Source organism: Periophthalmus magnuspinnatus, chromosome 9 (genome assembly GCF_009829125.3).
Source record: "Periophthalmus magnuspinnatus isolate fPerMag1 chromosome 9, fPerMag1.2.pri, whole genome shotgun sequence".
Taxonomy (NCBI): domain Eukaryota; kingdom Metazoa; phylum Chordata; class Actinopteri; order Gobiiformes; family Gobiidae; genus Periophthalmus; species Periophthalmus magnuspinnatus.
The window spans coordinates 3012519-3038691 of NC_047134.1; the positions used below are offsets into that span (position 1 = coordinate 3012519).

At 45.2% G+C, this 26173-nt stretch overlaps 2 protein-coding genes across 6 annotated transcripts; one reads left to right on the plus strand and one right to left on the minus strand.

The window, feature by feature from the left end:
• Positions 1-365: 365 nt before the first annotated feature.
• Positions 366-9286, plus strand: nudt12 (nudix (nucleoside diphosphate linked moiety X)-type motif 12). 5 transcript variants are annotated; one of them, XM_055224350.1, is made up of 11 exons: positions 366-419; positions 792-910; positions 1068-1417; positions 1581-1971; positions 2692-2804; positions 3385-3545; positions 4908-5075; positions 6557-6670; positions 7850-7919; positions 8279-8408; positions 8587-9271. In XM_055224350.1, the coding sequence occupies exons 3-11, from the start codon at positions 1215-1217 to the stop codon at positions 8695-8697; spliced, it is 1461 nt and encodes a 486-aa protein (XP_055080325.1). In that variant the 5' UTR covers positions 366-419; positions 792-910; positions 1068-1214; the 3' UTR covers positions 8698-9271. The 5 variants fall into 5 exon arrangements, with proteins under 5 accessions (XP_055080325.1, XP_055080326.1, XP_033827969.1 ...); XM_055224351.1 differs by having other exon boundaries at positions 1089-1417; XM_033972078.2 differs by lacking the exon at positions 792-910 and having other exon boundaries at positions 1089-1417.
• Positions 9287-9626: 340 nt separating this feature from the next.
• LOC117375760 (protein HIRA) lies at positions 9627-25779 on the minus strand. The gene is made up of 24 exons (XM_033972077.2): positions 25553-25779; positions 23840-23902; positions 23249-23359; positions 23037-23127; positions 22808-22902; positions 22231-22326; positions 20970-21130; positions 19295-19462; positions 18506-18619; positions 17803-17979; positions 17332-17550; positions 16491-16576; positions 15075-15263; positions 14676-14819; positions 14226-14532; positions 14060-14152; positions 13747-13895; positions 13257-13418; positions 13087-13145; positions 12907-13012; positions 12710-12832; positions 12285-12448; positions 11785-11873; positions 9627-11654 (listed from the first exon to the last, which is right to left on the minus strand). The coding sequence occupies exons 1-24, from the start codon at positions 25587-25589 to the stop codon at positions 11538-11540; spliced, it is 3120 nt and encodes a 1039-aa protein (XP_033827968.1). The 5' UTR covers positions 25590-25779; the 3' UTR covers positions 9627-11537.
• Between the last annotated feature and the right edge of the window lie 394 nt (positions 25780-26173).

A 26173-nucleotide genomic window follows, 5' to 3' on the forward strand; every position in this document is an offset into this window, starting at 1 on the left:
AACATGTGTCATTATTATGATCTTGCATACTTTTAAATGTGTTTTTTTTTATTGACTTATAGCTGTTAAAACTGACTAAGACTTAACAGAAAAAAATGATTATTTTAAAATACATAATAAATAAAACACACACATAATGGGGTTCAGAAAGATTTACTACTGAGATTATATATATATATATATATATATATATATATATATATATATATATATATATATATATATATATATATATATATATATATGCTTTTATTTACTTTTTGTTGTTACTTTGATATTCGTTGTTTTATTTTTTTATTTAACTTAATCAAATTGACGTGAGTTTTCCTGTGACGTCATTGATCCGCGCCGTGTTTCCTCCGCGTCGCTGCCTTTGTGACGTGAACAGATTTTGTAAACACACTTGAGCCAAGTCCAAGGTGAGACTCAAAACTCTGCGGGTTTAAGAGGATTGTGAGCTGGTCTGAGATGCAATAACAGTATGAGGAGGAGGAGTACTAGCTATAGTAGTCCTTGTAGTAGTAATAGTATTAGTAGTTTATTGCCTTGTGCATTTGTCAGTAGATTAAAATTGTAATACCTAACTGAGGAAACAGTTGAAGAAGCATCAGTTACTAGTATGTAGTAGTAGTAGTAGTAGTTGTAGTAGTAGTAACCTCAGAGCTCAGTCAGGTTTTTTTTTACTCCTGTTTCCTCCCGTCTGTTCCCGTCTCTACTTAAGAATAAGTATAGTATACTTTATTTATCCCTCATGAAGACATTTCATTGTCTGCATTTGACCTGTCCTTCAGCCAGTGGTTCTGGGTCCTCCTAACAGAAGCACAGCGTCAGGGACCCACCTCTTGATCTGGACCTAGTCTTGGTCAGGACGACCTGAGCTGGAGGTTCTGACCTGCTGTGCATGTTTTGGGTTAATTTAAGATGCAAACTCCACACAGACACAGGCAGAACATACAAGCTCCACACAGAAGGGTCTGGGAGTCCAACCCAGTGCTAACTATCAGCCACAGTTTGTCTGCTCCTGTCTCCTCCTCCTTACCCCTTCTGTCTTCTGTGTGTTCACAGAGTGTTTCCTTGTTGTCCTGCAGTGACCTGTGTGATCTCTGACCTTCCCTGACCTCTGACCCTCTGTGACCTCTGACCCTTCCTGATGTCTGATGCTCTGTGACCTCTGACCCTCCCTCACCTGTGACCTTTCCTGACCTCTGACCCTGATGTCTGAAGAGTGGTCAGCGCAGGAGGAGCTGGTGCACAGGTTTCTGGACGCTGCGTCTCGTGGGGATGTGGCTCTGGTCTCGTCCCTTTTGTCCAACTCTCCGTCTCTGCTGAACCAGACTGGACCCAACGGATGGACCGCGCTCATGCATGCCGCTCGCAACGGCGACCACAACCTGGTGAGGGCGCTGCTGCACAGAGGGTGAGTCTGCATCCCCTGCGTTAGACCAGGGGCCTCCTGCCAGCAGCTAGGCACTCCTGGCCAGGATCCTGGTTCAGACCTTGTACAGAGTTCATACAGTGTTCTGGTTTTGTCTCATCAGCGTCTTATCCCTGTGTCTCTCCTCCTGTTCTTCTTTCCACAGATGTGACCGTTCTCCTCTGAACAGTTCGTCTCAAACCGCCTTCGACATCGCTAAGTTCTGGGGCCACACCCACATCTGCCGATTGCTGCTGCGTCCGGACTCTGCCCAGGAACCTGCTGTAGCCCGAGCACCTGCTCTAGACCCTGGTCTCGCTTCAGTCTCTGTTTCTGGTCCAGTCTCTGGTCCAGTCTCAGACCAGGACTTGAGGACTTGCGGGTCTCTGGAGCAGAGTCCTCATGAGATGTTCTTCAGTGCGGAACCTTTGGACCGACTCAGCATCAAAAGGCCAGACCAGGACTGGATCAGGACCCGACAGAAAGACCCCAGGACAGTCTACCTCCTGTTCCACAAACTCAGCCCCATGACCCGGGGCGGGGAGGAGAGCGGCCCGGTGGGTACTCAGTCTAACTATATTGTTTTTACTACAGATGACATCACGACATTCTATAGTCCAATCATATGTAACACGGAAGTGACTTTTGTTCAAATGTGTGTTGTTGTTGTTGTTGTTACCGTTACCAATTTCATGGTAAAGTGGTGGTGTCCATGATACTAAAACATCAAACTTGATCTCGCTACTAAAGAATACACCCAATACTCGATACTGATTTTGTTACCACGATGATCATTTCCAACTCAAATTAATAGCATTTGTTTATTACTCTGTGGGGTCTTACACCGTTCTGAGGAAACTCAAGATGAAACTGTTCAGAAAAAGGCACATTTTTCCCGTACTAGCAACTGACCCGCACCCCCAGACCTCACTTGGACTCTTAAGACTGTATATATAAATTGACAGAGCCAACTTGCTAGCATAGACTGTACATATAAATAGACATAGCTAACCTGCTAGCATAGACTGTATATATGAAGGGACATGGCTAACCTGCTAGCATAGTTCGATTGACAGCGTTGCTAAGTGCCCACCCCCTGCCAAACCAGCAGTGCAGGTGTTACCTTCAACAGCCTCGCTCTGGATTGGCTCTTTGGTTGCTATGGTACTTGTGGTTCCATATTAGCGGCTATAACTGCTAGCTTCCACATCTCACTCCCTTAGTCGATTTCTTTATACAGTATGCCAGTAAGTGACCTCCCCCGTCCTCTCTTCCAGGCCCAGATCAGATTGTGCCGGTTCAGCTTCGAGGAGGTGCAGGACCTGCTGGAGCGGCCGGGGTCAGAGGTCGTGTTCCTGGGCGTAGACCGGACACCTCCCCCCTCCGACACGTAGGCCTGGTCACTTAAAAATATTCATTATCTTCAGTTTTGTGACATAAAGTAGTTTCAATATTATCGTTTATCACAATATTTCTCTGTAGCAATTGATACTGTGCAGCTGATGTCACCTGGGGGTGTGATGCTAACTGTAGGCACTGCTTTGTCTGAAGCTCTGTTAGACTTTTAATCTGAGTTTAAATAAAGAACTGACTTATCTGAACTACAACAGATGAGCTGATTTGTGCTGTTAAACAAGTCCCTCAAATAATATTACAGTCTCAAACTAGCTAGCATTAGCATCAGCCAACAGTTTTTCAGTTTGTCACTCTCACATTTTAGTTAAAAATCAAACTCCTAAACAGGACCATGAGCGCTTGGATTGATCACAGACTCCTGAAAAGGGGCTCCTTAAATACATTTTGGATTATAGACGATCTTAAAACTTTTTGCCTGTGTTTGCTGATGTGTGCATTGTGTCTCCATGGTAACTCATAAACATTCCACCATAGATATACAGGTAGAACACCCCCAGTGTGATGTCACTACACAGTATCACTATATGGTGCTTCAAAATGTTCTGTCATGACAGGCCAAGAGACACAGAGCCCTCACACCTGGAGCCGCGCACCTGGTTCGCCCTGGAGTCAGATCTGGATCAGGAAGAACTTCTGAAACGAAGCAAAGACAAAACCTGCTCCTTCCCCAAAAACCCTCACAGAGACCTGCTGCGACTGAGCGAAGAGGAGGCAGGTGAGAGGAGACAAGTGAGAGGAGACAGGTGAGAGGAGACAGGTGAGAAGACAGGTGAGAGGAGACAGGTGAGAGGAGACAGGTGAGAGGAGACAGGCGAGAGGAGACAGGTGAGAGGAGACAGGTGAGAGGAGACAGGCGAGAGGAGACAGGTGAGAGGAGACAGGTGAGAGGAGACAGGCGAGAGGAGACAGGCGAGAGGAGACAAGTGAGAGGAGGCAGGTGAGAGGAGACAGGTGAGAGGAGACAGGCGAGAGGAGACAGGCGAGAGGAGACAGGCGAGAGGAGACAGGCGAGAGGAGACAGGTGAGAGGAGACAGGTGAGAGGAGACAGGCGAGAGGAGACAGGCGAGAGGAGACAGGCAAGAAGAGACAGGCGAGAGGAGACAGGCGAGAGGAGACAGGCGAGAGGAGACAGGCGAGAGGAGACAGGCGAGAGGAGACAGGTGAGAGGAGACAGGCGAAAGGAGACAGGTGAGAGGAGACAAGTGAGAGGAGACAGGTGAGAGGAGACAAGCGAGAGGAGACAGGCAAGAGGAGACAGGTGAGAGGAGACAAGTGAGAGGAGGCAGGCGAGAGGAGACAGGTGAGAGGAGACAAGTGAGAGGAGACAAGTGAGAGGAGACAGGCGAGAGGAGACAGGCGAGAGGAGACAAGTGAGAGGAGACAGGTGAGAGGAGACAGGCGAAAGGAGACAGGTGAGAGGAGACAAGTGAGAGGAGACAGGTGAGAGGAGACAGGTGAGAGGAGACAAGTGAGAGGAGACAAGTGAGAGGAGGCAGGTGAGAGGACCTGGTTTAGACCTAGTTTAGACCTGGTTTAGATCTGGTTTAGTCCTGCTTTAGACTGGGTTTAGACCTGGTTTAGATCTTGTTTAGACCTGGCGGCACCGTGGCTGAGTAGTTCATCCAGTAGGTTAAATCCTCTAGCTGAGGTTGTCCTGACCAAGACTAACTCAAGACCTGGAGATGTGTCCCACTGCTCCTGACACGTTTAACCCAGAGACACTGACGGACGGGACAAATGCAGAGATCACATTTCCCTATTTCTCTTACAGTAAAGTGTACCTCACCTTACCTTGTTTATTCCTAGTTTAGTCCTGCTTCTGGTCTTCCTCAGTCTGGTTATAGTCCTGGTCTTCCTCAGTCTGGTTATAGTCCTGGTCTTCCTCAGTCTGGTTATAGTCCTGGTCTTCCTCAGTCTGATTATAGTCCTGGTCTTCCTCAGTCTGGTTATAGTCCTGGTCTTCCTCAGTCTGGTTATAGTCCTGGTCTTCCTCAGTCTGGTTATAGTCCTGGTCTTCCTCAGTCTGGTTATAGTCCTGGTCTTCCTCAGTCTGGTTATAGTCCTGGTCTTCCTCAGGTCTCGTGGCTCAGTCCCGGTCTGTTTTGGCGTGGCACGCTCGCTACAGCTTCTGCTCCACCTGTGGGGGGCGGAGCCGAGTGGAAGAGGCGGGGCATAAGAGAAGCTGCGAGAACACAACATGTGTCAGCCACCAGGGGGTGCACAACACCTGCTACCCCCGAGTTGGTAAATACTATAAATACTACTACTGCAAATATTACAAATACTTCTGCGACAAATGCTACTATTTCTACCGCTACTACTACTGCTATTGCTACTGCTACGACTACTACTGCTACCCCTGTTACTATTACTACAACAGCTACTACTACTACTACTGGTTCTAGTAGTACTGCTTCTATCAATGAGGTATTAATAAAATTTAGAGCATAGACTGTATATATAAATGGACATGGCTAACCTGTTAGCCACTGCGTTCCAAACAGGAAGTGATCATGGTTGCGATTCGGCTTCATCGACTCTGGCTCCATTTCAGTTTCTATGTAAAAACTGTGTCCTCTCTCTGGACCTGCTGCTGTCAGACTCATTTTGGTCTTAAATGTTCGTATTAACCCTCTACATGATCCTGGGGTTTTTATTTCACTATTGTGTCCATAACTAAAGATATGAACATGAATAACGGACCAATTGGCTGCTTTCTTTCCCAGAAGTTGCTTCCACTAGCGTTTGCAACAAGTTTAATTGACAGCTAACCCTGCTCCTTGCTAAACTAGCAGTGCGGGTGGGAAGGGGCGTTACTTTCAACAGCTTTGCTCCTGATTGGTTCCTTGGTTGCTATGATACTCGCGGTCAACAGACCTCAAACAAACAGCCATGTTGTGACTTTAATATTCTAATACAAACTAATAGGGAGATGGACTTTTTAATTATAATTTTCTTTAAAATAATTAAATAATTTTTTGTTTGTATGTTTATCTAACCCCATGTTCACTGGTCACTCACAGCTCATCTGCAGGTGTAACTCCTCCTTTAGGGCGGGGCTATAGCTCAGACCAGCCCCTTCAGATGGAAAATGGCAGCTGAAACATCTCCATTTAAAAAGCATTGTCCAGATGACCACCTCTGAAACATTTCAACCATTACTGTCTATGGAGCTCCACAACCCCGCCCACTCTGAAGTCCACTCCCATTCTGGAAGTCCATTTTCCATTTTTTTTCTCCGATAGACTTTTCCAAAATTTCAAATATTAAGAGACATTGCGGGGGCTGACCAGCTACATGCTAATTAATATCCATAAAGCAGCTGTTTTAGCTCCAAAAAGGACATTTAAAACACGAGATTCAGCTAAATGTTTTAGTAACTTAGTGGTTCAGCCCTGAGCTTTCAAACCTTTAATATGTTTTTTTTTCTTTTTTTTTTTTTTGGAAAGTCAATCAGAAAATGAATAGGACATTTGTTTCTGGGACCACAGCGTAGCAGGACTGCAGTAGAATTCCACTAGAATTCTGCTGCTCTTACAATCACAAAATGGCTGCCGTAACTGCCACAGAGTCTCTGATCTCTCCCATCTCACCGCCTAGTCATGCTGTGAACTGCGGAGAAGTCAGACCTGGTTTAGTCCTGGTTTAGTCCTGGTTTAGTCCTGGTTTAGTCCTGGTTTAGTCCTGGTTTAACTGCTATGAGCTAAACCGCTCCCTCTCCTCAGACCCGGTGGTCATCATGCTGGTGCTGCACCCTGACCAGAACCACTGTCTCCTGGGCAGAAAGAAAGTGTTTCCCCCTGGAATGTTCTCCTGCCTCGCTGGCTTCATCGAACCCGGTACTGCACTCCAGACCTGGTTTAGTCCCAGTTCGGACTCTCCGTCTCTGTTTAGCCCTAGTATAGACCTGATTTAGTCCTGGTTTAGACCTGGTTTAGTCCTGATTTAGTCCTGGTTTATACTAGGGATGGGATGATATTAAAATTTATACTTAAGATTATTTTGACCAAAATAATTGTGATTAACGATATTATCACGATAATTATTAAACTGAGGTTTATCACTAAAACATCAATTACCAGACACTTGTCTGAGCGATCACCTTTATTGAGAACATATCTGTAGACAAATGAGATGGCATTGTTGTGTTAATAAAAGTATCAAATATATCACTCTTGACTATAAAAAAACACATGAACCAACGTGAGAAAGTCCCTACAAAAAGGATATTATAAAGAATATGTCGCCATCAACCATCAGCTGTGCAAAATGCTATTTAGCTAACGCAAACCTAGCGATAGCAAAGTGGCCACAAACACATACCATTATTCATACAAATCCAAACTAACAAACTACATTCAATAGTTTATGTCACCTCGTATGTTACTTACAAAGGACATTTTTGTCTCAAATTTGTCAAACAATGCAGGATGATTGTCTCGTAAATGAGCGTCTAAGTTGCTCGTGTTTGCCCTCGGAGCCGCGACTTTTTTTTGGCAGGCTCTGCAGTTTGGTGGCTCATTGTCTTGTTGGTCTTGTTTTTCAAAACAATAATAATAATAATAATAATAATAATAATAATAATAATAATAATAATAATAATAATAAATAATAAATAATAATTATTATTATTCCAAACATCAAACTTCACCTTCTTGAGTGGAGGATTTAAATGTGTGAGATCCACTGTCTGCCCACCAGCCATGAGCCACAGGCACAGAAGCTAACAAGTGTCATTTCCATGATAGAGGGCCCCCTTGTGGGCAAACACCAAAACTAACATCTAAACATTGTATTATAACCTGAAACATGAGCCAGTCTGGTGCCATAAAGACGCCTATAATCATGTGCGATGATCACGATTATTAAAAAATGCCACAAATGATTAATTACTGACATTTTTGGTCAGGATTAGCGATATTATCGTATATTGTCCCATCCCTAGTTTATACCTGTTTAGTCCTGGTTTAAACCTGGTTTAGACCTGGTTTAGTTCTAACCCTGGTCTTGGGTTTCAGGGGAGTGTGTAGAAGCAGCAGTCCGGAGAGAAGTCCAAGAGGAGTCTGGTGTCCTGGTTGATCCTGTTTGGTAAGTCTGTTCTTAGTTCTGGTTCAGTCCTGGTTCAGTCCTGGTTTAGTACTGGTTTAGTCCTGGTTCAGTCTTTGGTTCTGACTTGAGTGTCTTTGGTTGAGCCGTCAGATCCACTGACCCACAGGTTGGCGGTGCAAATTCAGCTCCCGCAGTTGTATGTCATTGTGTCCTTGGGGAAGACACTTAACCCCGTCACCCCCAGTGTCTGTGTACACTGGTGGATGAATGGGTGAGTGGTTTCTTGATGTAAAGTGCTTTGAGTCTTGAAGGTGGAAAAGTGCTATTAAAGAATGTGACCGTTTACCCTTTAATCCTGGTTCAGTCCTGGTTTAGTCCTGGTTCTGGTCTGGTTTCAGGTATGTCTGCTCGCAGCCGTGGCCGATGCCATCGAGCTTGATGATTGGCTGTTTGACCATTGCCGTGACGACAGAGATCACCGTGGACCAGGACGAGATCGAGGAGGCCAAATGGTTCTCGAGGCAGCAGGTCAGGACCGGGTTTAGTCCTGGTTCCATTCTGGTTTAGAATGGTTTAGTCCTTGTTTTGTTTTGGTTTAGTCCTGCTTTAGTCCTGCTTTAATCCTGATTTAATCCTGGTTTAGTCCTGCTTTAGTCCTGCTTTAGTCTTGGTTTAGTCCTGCTTTAGTCCCTCTTCTCTTGTGCAGGTGATCGACTCTCTGATTGGTGGATCTCGTGCTGCGTTTGTGGTTCCTCCAAGACAAACCATTGCTCACCAACTGCTCCGGCACTGGACCGGACTCACCTCCAACCTCTGAGACCCACCAGACCCTCACCCCAACAAGGGACCATCACCAGACTAAAGATTCCAGTAATTTTTCCGTTAGACCTTTGTAAATATTAAAATCTTAAGAGTTCAAAGGCATCTCAGAGGTTAACCTGCTACATGCTAATATTCAGCAAAATGTTTGAATACCTGAGCGGTTTATAAGTTTTTATAAACAGAATATTTAAAAAAGTGCAGGTCTTTTGTCATTAGTTTCACATCGTTGATTAGACCTGATCTTTAAAATTTTAATGTAATTTTTTTCCTAAAGTCAAAGGGAGAATGAGAAACAAGCGTCATGTGGAGCTCCATAAAAGTGGACTAAGTGAGTGTGATGTAACTCAGTGTCTGGCTCCAAATGAAGCTCGTCGAGGCTCGCCGTTATCGCGGTTAATCTGCAACCATATTTGTATCCTAGCAACCAAAGAGTTGCAGTGTTTTACAGTGCACTCGTTATGTTTATGTCACAAAGTCATGCTTAGAACAAAAAGTGCCGTTAACACCTGTAAATGAAACACAAATGTAATGACTTTATAATTTCTGCCTTGAACATAAACGACCTTTGTCCCTGATGAAAGTTCATATGTTATTGACGATATCATTTTTTTAAACTTTGTTTTGTGAAGCCCTGCTCACGCCAGATTTTGGGCTCCTCAAAAATACAAAACTGAATCAAATCTTGTACAACTTTGCAGCTGATCAACATTTTCAGTGGGTGCTGCTAAATGTAAGCACTGCTGTGTCTGGAGCTGTTAGACTTTAATCTGAGTTTTAGTTTAACACAATCTGGCCATAAAGAATTTGCTTATTTGAACAACAGGTGAGCTGATTTGTGCTGTTAAACAAGTCCCTCTCACATAACATTAGTCACCGGTTTTTCACCTTTTTGTGTAAAATCAGATAAAAAACAAAAACACATTTCCTTCATGTCTTTTTATTATTTTCACAAATTCTTTCCAAAATAACAGTTTCTGCAGCTGCTTCATAGAAAACTCAAATATTCATAAACTTGTACAAACATTTAAAATGGAGCAAACAAAGGAGCAAAGCTGTACATGAGGAGTCAAAGGTCAGGGGTTATACAGTCTGTACATGAGCTTGTCACAGCCACGGACTGGACTGAAGGGTCAGGGGTTATACAGTCTATGGTCACAGCGTGGAGCTCAAAAAGATTTAATAAAGTTTAAAAACAAAGCACAGGAAGTCCCGCCCACAACGAGAGATTCAGATATTCAAGAAAAATATAGTGGTCTCAAAAGACATGAAACTTTGACTGAAATAAATGTATCAACTTTAAAAATTGTACATACTTAGTTTATGAGGTCATTTTGTCCCCAAAGACAATTACATGACACGATTCATGACAAGTGTTTTATTTTTGTTTCAATCGTTGTCTCTGGTTCGGCCCCGTTTTAATCCACAGTTTAGACTTGGTTCAGTCCTGGTTGTGTATGTAAAATTAACTCACAGCCAAGTTAGATCCTTGAGTCGTAAATAACATTTTTAAGTCTTAAAATGGTTTCATTTTCAACACTATCAAAAAATAATTGATCTTTTAGACATAATTCTTCCAAGATTGACCAAATAAGTTAGATAATTGTGAACTCATTTACAAAACAAATGCTCCAGTGTAAATAGTCATGTTTATAAAGGCCATAGACCTACACAGAAAAATATATCTACGTATTTATTTAAACTGAAAAACACTTTCCCCTTAAACATGACCTATCCAGGAGGAAGAAAAAGCGAGACAAAGTTGGGACTTCCTGTGAGAGAAACCAGACTTCCTGTTTACTTCCTGGTTCACAACTTTATTATTTAGCATTTTTCCTTTTTACAGCTCGTTTCTGCAAAAGCTCAAACTCTACATTTATTTACAGATTTACAAAACTCCCTCAAACGAGCGCAGCAGGATTATGATCAGGGTCACATGATTTTAGAACAAACTAAAGTTTAAATTAAGACGCTCGATCCAAAAGAGCTGATTCAAAGGATTCAGAGGTAAAAGTTTGATTGACAGACGGTTCATTTCTGTGTGACACTTTCATTATTTCATTACAGCCACATTTGGTTTTCAGATTTACTTGAATTGTTTTCTTTTATGGCTCTAACAAAACATATTTAGATCTGAACTTGAGTCATGATCCATACAGATTTGAGGTTTTCTCAGGCAGTTTGAGGGCGACAATGCAGTGACACTGCAAGGCCACAGGGGGCAGTGTTACACATTTATAGAAAAAAAAAAAAGGAATTGATGCTTTTATTTCAGACTTCATTCACTGCACACATAGTGGCTCTGTGGCTCTTATCGCTCCTGTGCGGCAGGTGTCAGACGAGCCTCAGAATGGTCAGAGCTCAGGGTTCTGGTCTTGGATTTAAAGTTTAATATTTTATTTTGTTTATTGTCCATGATTCACTGTGCCCTCTGCAGGTACAGCAGGGCAGACGGGGAGGGGGACACAGGAGGATCATTTGTTCTCTAAAGTCAGTTCTGGTTTGAGGGTAAAATGTTTCATTTTTTCAATCTGCAGGCGAGAGGAAGAAGAGCACAGGGTCACACCACAGACTGGTGTCATTAAGGGAGTAGGAGGGGAGAGGGCTCCGGGAGTAGGTGAGGACCCAGTGGTGTGGTGGGTGTCATTAGGTCATAGGTGGGTATAGGGAGTATGGTGGTGTAGATAAGGGTGGGTCATTTGTTCCTGAGCAGCTCAAGCTGGTCCTGGTCCTCTGAGGAGCAGAGCAGGGCAGTGAGCTGTACAGGAGATGAGCAGGTGGAGGTAGGACATATGCATAAGTGCGTGTAGGGTGTAGGACGTAGGGTATAGGGTGGTGTCATTTGCTCTTGAGCAGCTCAAGCTGCTCCTGGTACTCTGTGAAGAGTCTCTGAAATCTAAGGTTTTCTCCAATGACTGGCAGCACCTCAGTGAGCAGTTCCCTCTTCCTCAGGCCCTGAGACAGAAACACGAGGTCATGACAATGTACACGCAATATAAAACACACATCACGCACGCTATATACACATGCAAAATACATGTAAATCAACACTGCAGCGGTACAGTTTGTGTCCAGTGTGACTCACCAGAGTGGAGTGTTCCCAGGAGGAGGACACAGACTTGTGCACAGGTCCCAGCAGCTCCTTACACAGCTCTCGCAGACGGAACTCTGAGCCTGGAAAAGATACATTTTAACGTCCAAACCCACTGCAACAATGAATCGGAATAATCACAGATAATCGGAAAATGTCAAAGGAACTGTTTGTAATTTTCATCAACACTACACTACAGACACTGAGACAATTTTTAATGATATTTTTAACCAAATAAGCATAAAATAAAATCTATTAATATACTTAAAACAGAATCTTGACTGAACAGAATCCTGTTTTTAAAACAAACGCAAATCTAATCAAAGATCACATTTTAAACACGTCCAGAAGAACTGACAAAAAGACTGAAATCTGAACTGACAAACTAAAACAGGAATCACATCAGAACATGTTTGTACAGGGAGGGCATCTGACTTCCCCTGTGTCAGATTACCTTACCCTTTTATCTGGTGTGAGGGGAGGGGACCCTGTACCTTCGTGCACGAGGAAGCGGGCGTAAACCAGGAGCCAGTGTCTGTACTCTGAGGCCGACTGCAGCGCGAGGGCAGAGGAGAGCTGAGTCTCCAAGAACGCAAGAGTCACTCCCTGCTGCAGGTGGTGAGGAGCGGAGGAGAGACGGGAGGACAGACGGCCAGCACTAAAAGAGAGAGACATGTTTAACACACAGAGAAAAGGAGACGTGTTTAACACAGAGAAAGAGAGAGAGACGCGTTTAACACACAGAGAAAGAGAGAGAGAGACATTTATCACACACAGAGAAAGAGAGCCCTGCTGAAGGTGGTGAGAAAAGAAGGCTGAGAGGAAGGAGCAAACTAGGGAATAAGATGGCGGCTGTGTCAGAAAGGTGAAACACAGGTGAAACAGAGTGCACAGAGGGGTCAGAGGTCACAGAGCGTACCTGAGGTGGCGCCCCTGCATGGTAGCCAGTGGTCCGGACAGCAAAGATGCATCATGAGAAGGCAGACAGCTCCTGAAGTCTGCACACTGCACCAGAGAGTCGGCCTTATCCGCCACCAATGTCCTGCACACACACGAAAGGGAGGCTGAGCTAACGACGCTAACGGGCTAATGCCAGAGAGCAGGGGCGGGGCCTACCACGTCTCCATGGCGACACTGAAGCAGAAGGACTTCCCATTGGACAGAGTGACGACGGGGACCCCTTGTGGCGTGAGCAGGGACTGGCTCACGGTTGTATCTGAGCCTGTAAGAAGAATGACGCGATTAGCCTAAAGCCACAGTGCAGAACATTCTACAGTCACAGTCCTGAGGTCTGACCTGAAAAGAGGGGCAACAGGGACTCGTTCTTCACCAGAGCCTTCGGTTTCAGCACGTCCCTGAGAGAGCGAGGATAAAAGAGAGAAAAGGAGGAGAGGAGGGTTAGCTGGTGCTGTTGGGGGTTAAATGTGTTTATATTTATAAAATGTAAACTGAGCCTAGTATCAGACCAGACGGAGAGCGTGGCGTTGGAGCTCAGGGCCATGACGTAACGCCCGGCGCAGTGCACAGCAGAGACAGCAGAGGGCAGCGCGATGGGAGGAAACAGCCTCCTGCCACAGGAAGAGAAGAGCGAGAGGGTGCGGTCCTCACACGCCACCACGATGACATCACTGTAAAACAACAGGGATCAAAAGGTCACCACAATCTATATTCTTTATATCTTATAGGAATGTTAATATCATTTCAATATTCACTCTGCTCCAAACCTCCGGCTTTTATCGAGACCCTAATCTTCTACCTCCGACCTCCATTAGCACGTGAGTTGCACACCCCTAAGTGGAGGTATTGCTACTTTGCAACAGATCATCAACATTTGCTGGGGGTGTAATGCTAGCTGTAGGCATTGCTCTGTCTGAAGGGACATAAGCTCAGAGCTAGGCAGCAAGTGTCAGTATAGTATAGGTGGTAAATGAGTACATAGAGGGCGCGGTCTTGTACCTGCTGCCTGCGGCACAGAGCACAGAGCTGGGTAACAGTGTGCTCCAGTCTCTCCCATCTCTGGAGCATCGGAGCTGACTGAGTCTGGACCCGGACACCACGGACACCTCGTTCTCCAGCTCCACTGTCACACAGGGATCCATGCTCACCTGGGCACAGGTGTGTACAGGGTTAGACTCACCACACACACTCACCTGCGCGCGGCAACACCACACACACTCACCTGCGCGCGGCAACACCACACACACTCACCTGCGCGCGGCAACACCACACACACTGTCATGTGTGCGTGTACATGTGTGCGTGCATATACCTGCAGACTGAGGCTCTTCTGGACACTGGGCGTGGACAGTCTGGACACTTGCACTGGAGGGTGGACCACACGACTGGACTCTGGAGGAGTGGACTGAGAACAAAGGGGTCAGAGGTCAAGACAGGGTCAAGTGTTAGGACAGGGGGGTCAGTGTGTGACCTCTGACCTGTACAGGGTTGAAGCTCTGAGCAGTAGAGGCCATCTTGTCTTTGCGTGGTCGTCCCTTCTTCCTCTTCTCTACAACCTCGGCTGCCTCTAGCTCCGCCCTCCTGCGTTCCTCTGCCCCTTCAGACTCCACTTTCCTGCGCTCCTCTACCCCCTCAGTCTCCGCCCTCCTGCGCTCCTCCACCCCCTCAGACTCCGCCTTCCTCTTCAGAGCCAGGTTTCTGTTGATGGCGGCCATTTTATCCTCGCTGTCGCTGCTCGTCTCCTCTTTAAGCTTTACCTCTTTCAGAGCCAACACCTCTTTGGGTCTGAGGCGAAAAAACAAACATAAAAACAAGGAAGAAAATATAAAACCAAACTGAATCTAGGAGGGAGGGCATCTGACACATAGGGATATGGGAGAATGGAAAGAGCATCTGACACAAAGGGGAGGGAAGGGCATCTGAAGTACCTGTCCAGAGGGGTGAGGGCAGAGGTGGAGGTGATGGCGTTGGCGACCCCGGGTGTGACCTTTGACCTCTCGGTGAACCTGGAGTCCAACGCTTTCATCGGCTCGATCTTTGAGGCAGAGGTCAGCAGCAGAGTCCCCTTCACCCTGAAAGAGAGACTGGGTCTGAGCCAGGACTAAGGCCAGGACTAAGGCCAGGACTAAGGCCAGGACTAAGGCCAGGACTAAGGCCAGGACTAAGGCCAGGACTAAGGCCAGGACTAAGGCCAGGACTAAGGCCAGGACTAAGGCCAGGACTAAGGCCAGGACTAGGGCCAAGACTAGGGCCAAGACTAGGGCCAAGACTAGGGCCAAGACTAGGGCCAAGACTAGGGCCTGTTGTGGCACAGTTGGAGAACCTACCCGTCCTTGTCTCCGTCCTTGGCTCCCGCTGGGGGGGATGTGATCATGGGCTCGTGTCCTGTTCGCATCCCCAGGTTGGAGCCCGGTCCTTGGGTGGAGTCAGAGCCGAGCTGGCCCCCCATCTGGTTCGACAGAGAAGAACCAGAGGGCAGGATCGGAGTACTGTTAAACAAGGCCGGAGAGAAGTCCCTAAAACAAGAACAACAAATCAGGCAGGAGCAGAGGCAGGGGAGCAGAGGAGACGGGAAGAGGGGAGCAGAGGAGACGGGAAGAGGGGAGCAGAGGAGACGGGAAGAGGGGAGCAGAGGAGACGGGAAGAGGGGAGCAGAGGAGACGGGAAGAGGGGAGCAGAGGAGACGGGAAGAGGGGAGCAGAGGCAGGGGAGCAGAGGAGACGGGAACAGGGGAGCAGAGGAGACGGGAACAGGGGAGCAGAGGAGACGGGAACAGGGGAGCAGAGGAGACGGGAACAGGGGAGCAGAGGAGACGGGAACAGGGGAGCAGAGGAGACGGGAACAGGGGAGCAGAGGAGACGGGAACAGGGGAGCAGAGGAGACGGGAACAGGGGAGCAGAGGAGACGGGAACAGGGGAGCAGAGGAGACGGGAACAGGGGAGCAGAGGAGACGGGGAGCAGAGGAGACGGGGAGCAGAGGAGACGGGGAGCAGAGGAGCAGACGGGAACAGGGGAGCAGAGGAGACGGGAACAGGGGAGCAGAGGAGACGGGAACAGGGGAGCAGAGGAGACGGGAACAGGGGAGCAGAGGAGACGGGAACAGGGGAGCAGAGGAGACGGGAACAGGGGAGCAGAGGAGACGGGAACAGGGGAGCAGAGGAGACGGGAACAGGGGAGCAGAGGCAGGGGAACAGGGGAGCAGAGGAGACGGGGAGCAGGGGAGCAGAGGAGACGGGGAGCAGAGGAGACGGGAACAGGGGAGCAGAGGAGACAGGGAGCAGAGGAGACGGGAACAGGGGAGCAGAGGCAGGGGAGCAGAGGAGACGGGAACAGGGGAGCAGAGGAGACGGGAACAGGGGAGCAGAGGAGACGGGAACAGGGGAGCAGAGGAGACGGGAACAGGGGAGCAGAGGAGACGGGAACAGGGGAGCAGAGGAGACGGGAACAGGGGAGCAGAGGAGACGGGAACAGGGGAGCAGAGGAGACGGGAACAGGGGAGCAGAGGAGACGGGAACAGGGGAGCAGAGCAGACGGGAACAGGGGAGCAGAGCAGACGGGAGCCAGAGGAGCAGAGCCAGAGGAGCAGAGCCAGAGGAGCAGAGCCAGAGGAGCAGAGCCAGAGGAGCAGAGCCAGAGGAGCAGAGCCAGAGGAGCAGAGCCAGAGGAGCAGAGCCAGAGGAGCAGAGCCAGAGGAGCAGAGCCAGAGGAGCAGAGCCAGAGGAGCAGAGGAGACGGGAGCAGACCCGGTGTCCAGTTGAGCGATACAGAGAGGAGTGATTCTCCTCCTCCCGTCTGCAGTCCTCGTCTCCACCTGCTTCTTCAGGAGGTTCTGCAACAACAACAACAACAAAAAACATTTACATGAATGTGAGAATCATTTCTTCATTAAACCGATAAATAAAAATTACAACTGTTCTGAAGAGTGCAGTGTTTGTGTCCTGTGACTCCTGCTATATGTGCACAGTAGAAGTAACTGTACTGTGCCTTGAAAAGCCTCTTCGCAGCAGTAATAGTAGTAACAGTAGTATAAAACACCAGGAATATTACTTTAGTAGCAGCAATAGTAGTAGTGACAATACTAGTAGCAGTAACATTAGTAGCAGTAGCCACAGTAGAAGTAACAGGAGCAGTAGTAAATTGTAGTGATACAGGTGGTGGTGGTAGTAGCAGTAGTACTAGAAGTAACTAGTGCTGTTGAAAATCAGATACTAATCGATACTAAAAATAGTATTGAGACTAGATGCTCATTTTTCACAGGCATCGATACTAAAAAAGTACTACTGACAGGACAGAAGTTAGCCTCTCCTGAATATTTTAATAATGATGTTGAGCTGTATGTTTCACAAGTATAAGACACAGACTAGTGCACACCCACTATGAACCTACTGGACACTGAGGGATTACACAGATATAAGACACATGGGAATAGAAAACAAAGTGCTACCATTTAATGTGGAACATTACAGTATATTGATTAAAGAGGGTTTTTATTACCAACGTGGTATTGAGATCAAATTTGAATTGTTAGTACTGCTATTACTACACAGTACTGTCACGATACCAACAGTTGCACCATTACTGTACCTTGCGTATGTCCTCGAGCGACTCCCCGTTGACCACGCTGCTGAGTTTAGGGGCGGAGCTGTGGTTGGTCCCTGGCTGGGCTCTGGTCTGGTCTTGGTTCTGGGTGCGTTCCTGTTGGTACTTTAACATCTCTGGGTTCTCGATGATGGTGGTGGAGAGCTGCGCCTCGGTGTTTGTGATGGCCAGACTCTTCCCGTAGATGTTCTGATGAATGGTGTTCTGATGAAACAAAAACACCAAAGTCACCACATTCTGTTCAACTGAAAAGAAAAGTCCAAACCAGGTCCTAAACCAGGTCCTAAACCAGGTCCTAAGCCGAGGTCTAAACAAAGGTCTAAAAAGGGTCTAAATCAGGTTTCAGTAGGGGATGTAAGGGTCAGTAGGGGGCCGTCTCACCTTCTCGTCCTTGCTCACCTGTAGGGGGTGGTCTCACCTGTACCTACTCTCTTAGCCTGTAGAGGGCATTCTCACCTTCTCGTCCTCACTCAGGGGGTCTCCGAGCTCATCCAGTGAGAAGTCCAGATAGGCCACAGTCCCGTCCATGGAGCAGACAAGCATCCCCAGACCACTGAGTGTCCAGGAGATGTCCATGATGGACTTATCGAACAGATCGTGTATGACCACCAGGGGGCGCTTCAGGGACGTCAGCTGCACACAGGGTTTCATGAGTCCATTATGTCAGACAATAATCACAACTGTATCAGAGCCATAAACCATAAAGCAGTGGACTAACTGACCGTGACATTCGGCTCCAAAATGAAGCTCATCGAGGCTAGCAGTTATAGCGGCTAACCTGGAGTCCAGTTACATATTTGGTATTCTGACCACGAGTATCATAGCCACCAAAGATCCAATCAGGGACAAAATAGTGAAATAAAAACCCCAGGATCAGGGTTAATACAAACACTTTAAGACCAAAATGACGAATCTGACAGCAACAGTTACAGAGAGAGGGGCCACAGCTTTTACGTAGCAACTGAATTGAGCCAGAGTCGATGGAGCTGAAAAATGCCCCGCTCACTTCCTGTTTGGAACGTGGCTGCTACCAGGTTAGCTATGTCCATTTATATATGCAGTCTGATCAGAGTTGTATCAGAACTGTGGCCTCCGTCTGTATTAAACATTGTTGTCCTGTAGAGTGTTGTGATGTCAGTAGTGGTGTAGCAGTACTGACCCACACAGAGAGCGATCGGTCTTTACTCCCCACAGCGCAGCAGCAGTACGGACAGCTGGGTTTGGGGGCGCTGCCGTTCTTCTGCTTCTTCTTAAAGATTTTGGGGTTAAACTTCTGCAGAGAGGGGAAATTATTTTATGATGAGAGGAAGGAAATTTGTTCCTGCAGTACATTTGACATATTCTGTTGTGATTAAAATGGAAGTACTTCATATCTGGTTAGTGCAGGTCATGGTTTAACAATGAAATACTGTTGTTAAAATGGATTTTAACAACAGTATGTTCGACATGTACATGGCTATGGTGGAATGGTTATCAGTTATCATAGTTACCAAATGCACACATACTGACCAAAAAAACAAAAAAACAACACAATCTAAAACTCAAAAATATACAAAATGGATTTAAACAGCGCATTTTCAAGAGCCTGTGCTCAATCCAAATGTTCATGGTCCTGTTTAAGAGTTTGATTTTACACAAAAAATTGAGAGTGACTAACTGGAAAAACTGTTGGCTAATCCTAATGCTAACTTGTGACTGAAATGTTATTTGAGAAGTACTTGTTTAACAGCACAAATCAGCTCACCTCTTGTAGTTCCAACCAAATCAGCTCTTTCTAGTCAGATTGTGTCAAAATAAAGCTCAGATTAAAGTCTAACAAATCTCAGACAAACAGTGCTTATAGTTAGCATCACACCTCCAGAGAATGTGGATGACATCAGTTGTAAGTATTAATTGTGTGTTCTGTGCTTTCAGCCCTAATGACATCACAAAGGTGTCGGCTCCTCACCACTACGGTCACGGCCTTCCTGTGCCCTACAAAGTCCATGTTGGTCTTCCATCCGTCACGCTCTACGATCTGAGCCGTCGGACCAGAGTTGTTCATGGCATGAGCAGAGACCAGGTACTGTCCATCAGGAGACCAGGAGAGGCGGAGAACGTGAGTGGTACCGCCGCACTACAGAGGGAGGAGAGAGGAGGAAAGGAAGAGAGAGGGAGAAGTTAGATGATACAGAGGTATATTAAGTCCACACAAAAATGACACATTTACAAAAGGAGATGTAAGAGAGGATCTGACCACTGCACATTGACACAACGCTGAGCGCTTTCCAGTGGGCGCTCCAGTGAGGAGCACACTTGCATTACACAGAGCAGTGCCTTGTACAGACATTACATGAGTTTGTAGTTGGCTTGTCCCTATAAATCACATTGACTGCTCAGTACATGAAAGCTGGAATTTGGGAATAAATAAATAAAAAATAATAAATAATTATGAACATTTATTGTGTGTAGTTTTATTTGCAATAGAAGAGATTTTCGTCATTTTGTGTAATCAGTTTAGATTTGAGCTGCAGAGGGGAGAATATTTAGCTTCTATGGCTGATTATTGGTTGATTCTGCCGTTTGTTGCAGCTCAGGCTTTTTAAATGGTAGTTTATTTACAAATGTGTTCACTGAGACTCTCCTGCTTTGTGTCAGTGACATTAAGTAGTTTCAACATCATCGTTTGGTATCATTTACTGGACAAAAAAAAACATTGTCACATCACCACTGCCATATTCTATACAAATATAAATTACTGCATTTTCTAAATCAGCATGTTTGATCTATAAAGTTCTGCACTCTCTCGCTCCTCCACCAATAAAAGAATTTATGAAGAGTAAAGAAAACACACAAAGAACCACACGAGCCTCCGCCAGAGGAGATATGGTCATACCCCACAGACATACCACCTTTGGTCAGATGGTCCCGTCTGTCCAAGGTGGGAACCTGTGGAATAGCCTCCCTTTAACTCTGAGGCCCAACATATAATTCATTTAAGGCTCAACTGAAAAACTGGCTCTGGGCAAACCAAACTTGCACACACTAGGTGCAAGGCTGTTTATTATATATTGTGTATCCTTTATGGACCGTTTTAGTATTGCATTCTGCATGTGGGTCTGGACAATGAGCTGAGTGAATGTTAATGGAGTTTTGTGCAAAGTGACTAAGACTGTAAGATTGTATGGTTGGAAAATTGTATTAAAGGCCTGATCATTGTTTAATGTAAATTTTATTGTTGTATTTTTGATCCCTGTGACCCTGACCCATGGGACTACGGATGGAAATTAGCCGCATGGCTACAATCCGGCGTGTTTACATTCGTGCTTTTGTCATGTATGTTCATTAACATGCACTGTCCCAATCAAATAAACAAATAAAAAATAAAAAAGTTGATCATAAAATTACTCTGTAGCAATATACCGTGCTTCAAAGTGTGTTATGCACAGGCCTAGCTTGTACCGATTTCAAATCATACTTTTGGCCCCAGAACATCGGCAGAGCTCATCACCTGCACTGGATTCTAAAATATTGGTACCACCACATGGTCCCACCTCATTAAATGGCTTTGTGATGTTCTGGTGATGTGTCTTTACCTCATTTGGTGTTCTGTGTTGTTTTGGTGATGTTTCATGTATTTTTACCTCATTAAAGGGCTTTGTGATGTTGGCCTCCATGTTCCAGTCCACCGTCCTCCAGACTTTCAGGCTGTGGTCATCAGCCTGAGACGCCACGTACTTCCCCACAGGGTCCCACGTCAGACCTTTGACCAGTCCTGTGTGACCTCTGAGCACGCTCACCATCTCTGTGCACAAATAAACAATAAACAACAATTACATTCTTAGTAAATATACAAGACCTACAAAAATTACCCCAAGAGCACAGCGAGAGGTCACAAAGGATCCCAGAGCAACATCTAAACAACTGCAGGCTTCACTTTCCTGAGTAAAGGTCAGTGTTCATGACTCATGATCACTGAGGGCAAAAATGGCATGTATGGCAGGGTTTCAAAAGAACATAAAGGCTCGTCTCACTTTAGTCAAAAAACATCTTGATCTCCAAAGCTTTTGGGAAAATATTCCGTGGACTGATGAATCAAAAGTTAAACCTTTTGGAAAGAGTGCATCCTGTTACATCTGACATAAAATGAACACATTTGATAAAAACAGCATCATGCCAACAGTGAAACATGGATGTGGTAGTGTCATGGTTTGGGGCTTTGCCGCTTTAGGACCAAGACGACTTGCTGTGATTGAAGGAATCATGAACTCTGCTCTCTACCAACAAATCCTGAAGGAGAATGTCCGGGCCATCAGTTTGTGACCTCAAGCTGAAACGCACTTGGGTTCTGCAAAAAAAACAACAATGATCCAAAGCACAGCAGCCACTTCTGAATGGCTTAAAAAAACAAAATGAGGCTTTTGGAGTGATCTCGTCAAAGTCCAGACATGAACCCAAAAGAGATGCTGTGGCATGACCTTAAAACGGTGGTTCATGCTCAGAAACGCTCCGATGTGGTGAATTTAAAACAATTCTGCAGAAAAGATTGGGCCAAAATTCCTCCAGTGATGTGAAAGACTCTTTGCCAGTTATGACAAACACTTGACTGCAGTTGTTGCTGCTAAGGTGGTTCAACCAGTTTTTAGGTTTAGGGGCCAATTACTTTTTCACATGAGCCATGTAGGTTCAGATGGCTATTTTTCCCTTAATAAATAAAATTGGAACTTAAAACAGCATTTTGTGTTTACTTGTGGGCTATCTTTGTCTAATGTTTAAGTTTGCTTGATCTGAAATGGCCAAGAGTGACAAAGGTGCAGAAACAATAAGAATTCGGAAAAGGTGCAAATCCTTTTTCACAGCACTTTACATGGGGACTGTATAAAGTAGAATAATTTAAAGCCACACCTGGGAACTTTCGTGCGTTCCAGATGACGATGGTGTTGTCGACGCTGCAGGAGGCTAACCACACATCATGAGGGGACCAGGCCACGTCCATCACATCTGAGGAGAAGAGGAGGAGGAGAAAGAGGAGCGACATTAGACTTGTGTACACTCATTAGACACAGGAGTAAAAGCTATCAAAGACGTTTAGATACAAAAAATAAATTGCAAAAAGGTTTAAAAAGTACATTTTGAGGAGTCTGTGATCAATCCGAGCGTTCATGGTCCCGTTTAGCGGTTTGATTTTCAACAAAAATGTGAGAGCGACTAACTGAAAAAACTGTTGGCTAATGCTAATGCTAGTTGTGACTGATAATATTATTTGAGAGCGACTTGTTTAACAGCACAAATCAGCTCATCTGTTGTAGTTCAGATAAGTCAGGTCTTTATGGTCAGATTGTGTTAAATTAAAGTGCAGATTAAATTCTAACAAAGCCTCAGACAGAGCAGTGCTTGTAGTTAGCGCCACACCCCCAGGGAATGATGACATCAGCTCAAAGTATCAATGTGTGTCATTTATATAAATAAAATAGTTGTTTACCTCCAGTGTGGTTGCGTAGTATAGTCACACATCTCCACTGCTCCACATTGGCCAGTTTGGAGCTGGAGCCGAACACTGTGCTGGGCCCAATGAACCTGCACACACACAAATACATACAGACACGCACAAATATAAACAACCATACACACAGACACACACACATTATTCTTAAAGGTCTTATGATGGTGTTTATTCTCCTGATTACATTAACATTATCGTCTGTACTCACGCTGCTCTCTTCCAGACCATCACCAGTTTGTCGTCTCCTCCAGATGCCAGGTACAGACCGTTATTAGACCAACGCACACAGTTCACACAGGCTGGAAAACACAAGTACATCAGATGCCCTTCCATTCACCTGCGTCAGATGCCCTCCCCATGTGTCAGATGTCCTCCCATTCTCCCTCCCATCCTCCTGTGTCAGATGCCCTCCCGTGTTACCCAGGTGGTTGTCCATCTGGCAGAGCATCTTGGGGACACTCTCGTTCTTCTCGTCTTCTTCTCTGAGGACAGGAGCCATGTTCCAGATCATCACCTTCCCCGAATCCTCCCCTGGAGACAAAAAATGACATCATCAGAGTGACAGGTCCAAAGTAACGTCAGTTCTTAGAGAAAAAAAAAAAGTTAAAATGTGACAATATTTCTTTCATCGTGAGCAGCATCGTCACATCATCAACTGTGGGAGCTGCATTTAAACTTAAAGACATACTTTGGAACATTCTCCATGGATATAGACACATTTAATGCCAGTGTGAGTGTAGAATATTACGGCCAATGGGACATTACAGGCTCCTCTTATTTGGCCCCTCCTCCAGGCAAAAATAAGAGGTTTGTGGAGATGCGAGCCTGCGTACATTAAGGACACATTTTACCATGTTTTTCAATGCAATAAACTCAACTAAAATGTTACATAGGTTGGCTTTAATGTAATCTATTAATTTATGTGTATTTGAGGAGTATAATTCAATCTTTTTCTGTAGCTCATGAAAAATCAGACGCCACAGGTAAGTTTAACCGGCACCTCCGCCTCACCTTGTCCTCCTGTGGCAAACTTGGTCCCATCGGGATGAATGTCCACAGAAAAGATGGGTTTGCCTGAAAAAAACAACAACAAAAAACATCAAAAAACAAACATAAAAATACAAAAAAAAAATACAAAATGAAACATAAAAATATAAAAAAATAAATAAATAGAATAAAACAAAAAAATTACAAAAAAACATAAAAATACTAACAAAAACAAAACAACAAATAAAACATCAAAACATAAAAAAAAAACTAAATTAAAGCATAAAAAAATTTAAAACAAAGAAAAAATAAAACATATAAAAATAACAACAAAACAAAAATAAAACATTAAAAACATTCAGGAAACACGCTCACATTTATCATATTCAGACATGTCAAAGGTCAAATTCCTAACATTTCTAATAGTCCCTTACACCAAAACATCAGAGGTTCAAGTCCCTTATCTCAAAAGGTCAGAGGTTCAAGTCCCTGACACAAATCCTAATACTCCAGCCAGACAGGATCAATGTGCCCAACAACTCAAAAGTTTGGTGGTGTGATTTCAGCTCCAACTAATGCATCCTGTTGTTGTGTCCCTGGGCAAGACACCTAACCCACTTTGTAGAATACTTCAACACATTTAATAAGTTATCCCCCATTTTACACGTTTTGAAAAGCTTATAAAATGTAAATAATGGCATAAGAATAATCATGGGATGATTTTGAAGTTTTCCGTGATGATTATCTTAGCCAAAATAATTGCAATAAACAATTATATCATGATAATGATTAAAGTTGTCATGAATATGAATAATTATAACTTTAACACCATATTATGAATGAGCGAGGCCGTTGACTGAAATTTGGGGGCTCGGGGCAATAAGCCTCTCATGGTCCCCCAACAATACAAATTAATAGGAAGAGGGTCCAATTCTGGGCCCTTGAGACCTTGGGGCCCCGGACAACAGACCCCTTTGTCCTCCCTTGTCGACTCCCCTGTGGATAAATTGCTTTTTTCTGCACATTCTGGAAATATAAAGGCGATTCTCACCATTATATAAAATGTTGTTTTTATCATGATATTGTTTATTGCCCCAGCCCCACATAAGAATAATAAGAGTTGTGACAATCAATTATTTCATGTATTTTAAGTCAAACAGGTGGACTTTACCTGTGAAATATCGTATCAGAGGCGCGTGGGGACAGATTTCAAACACTTTTGCACCAGTGGAATTGTTTTTTAAACATTATAAACTCTGAGAAACAAAAAGAAAACGTTTGGAAGTTCCATCAAAGTCACTGCAACGGTTAACTTTTCTTATCTGCCATCTTGAAGACACTTTGAGACACGAGTTTAAGCCGCAAAATGTCAATATCTCTTGTCATTACTGGCGCAAATTTGCAGATATAAGTGCGCAGACAAATATCTGGGTGAATAACATGTTTCACACGTCAGAATAATGAAAATACCGGCGGTGTAAAGTGATGCTAACGCGAGCTAACGGCTGCAGGAGTTGGAGCGGGAGGACGTTTGGAGCGAGCCGCAGCAAAATGACGCTAAACTGTAGAAAATGCGCGTGGTTTTAAAGTTTGCGGTGTTTGGGGGCAGCGGAGAGGGCCGAGGACACGTCAAACAAGTGTCCCCCGCGCTGCGTGTCTCCCTCCGGCAACAAAAGCCCAACTTGGTCCGAGCTCCGAGCAGCGGCGGCGGGCGGGAGGCGGGAGCAGGGCGCTTACCGTTGTGGCTCACCCAACTCGGCTTCAGTAACTTCATGTTTGCTCCCGGCGGCTCCGAAGCGTCTCCTCCGGGTCACACAGGTCCAGGCGCGGCCGCGCAGCAGCTCCACAGCCCCGGCTCTTTGTGCTCACTCCGCCCGCCCCGGTGCAGCGCCACAGCGGGCATCCATCGCGCTTTTCTCGGGTTTGAGGAGCAGAGCGCACCGGAGACACAGCGGCCAGTGCGCATGCGCGGCCAGGAAATGGGATCCAAAACAAACCCAAACCCTGTTACAATAAAAGCTTTATCCTGCTCCATGCGCCTTCACAATAAAAGCTTTGACTATAAAAAGTAATATTTTTTCTTCGTTTTTGCTTCAAAGGATATTTTTGTTTGTTAATCGCTATGGCAACAATCCTAATTTTTTATTATTTGGAACCCATGGATACCCGCTACCTTTTATTATTTTAGTTTATATTAGCTTAAAAATTAGAAAATTTATGAAGAAATGTTATATAATCTTGTGTTTTGTTTAATTCACACAAACCCCGCATATTTGAGCTCTCAAAATGAAAACACTCTGTTCCACCTGGTGATGTCATCATGTGATAATACAGGAAGTGCTCCTCTGTGTTTTTAAA

Bases quoted from the DNA above. Each gene is read 5' to 3' on its own strand.
- nudt12 (XM_055224350.1), top strand. From the start codon at position 1,215: ATGTCTGAAGAGTGGTCAGCGCAGGAGGAGCTGGTGCACAGGTTTCTG. The intron at 6,671-7,849 runs GTACTGCACTCC...CTTGGGTTTCAG, and splicing joins CGCTGGCTTCATCGAACCCG to GGGAGTGTGTAGAAGCAGCA. The intron at 8,409-8,586 runs GTCAGGACCGGG...TCTCTTGTGCAG, and splicing joins AATGGTTCTCGAGGCAGCAG to GTGATCGACTCTCTGATTGG.
- LOC117375760 (XM_033972077.2), bottom strand. From the start codon at position 25,589: ATGAAGTTACTGAAGCCGAGTTGGGTGAGCCACAACG. The intron at 17,551-17,802 runs GTGAGAATGCCC...TTGTTTCATCAG, and splicing joins CCCTGAGTGAGGACGAGAAG to AACACCATTCATCAGAACAT. The intron at 13,146-13,256 runs GTCTGATACTAG...TCGCTCTCTCAG, and splicing joins AACGCCACGCTCTCCGTCTG to GGACGTGCTGAAACCGAAGG.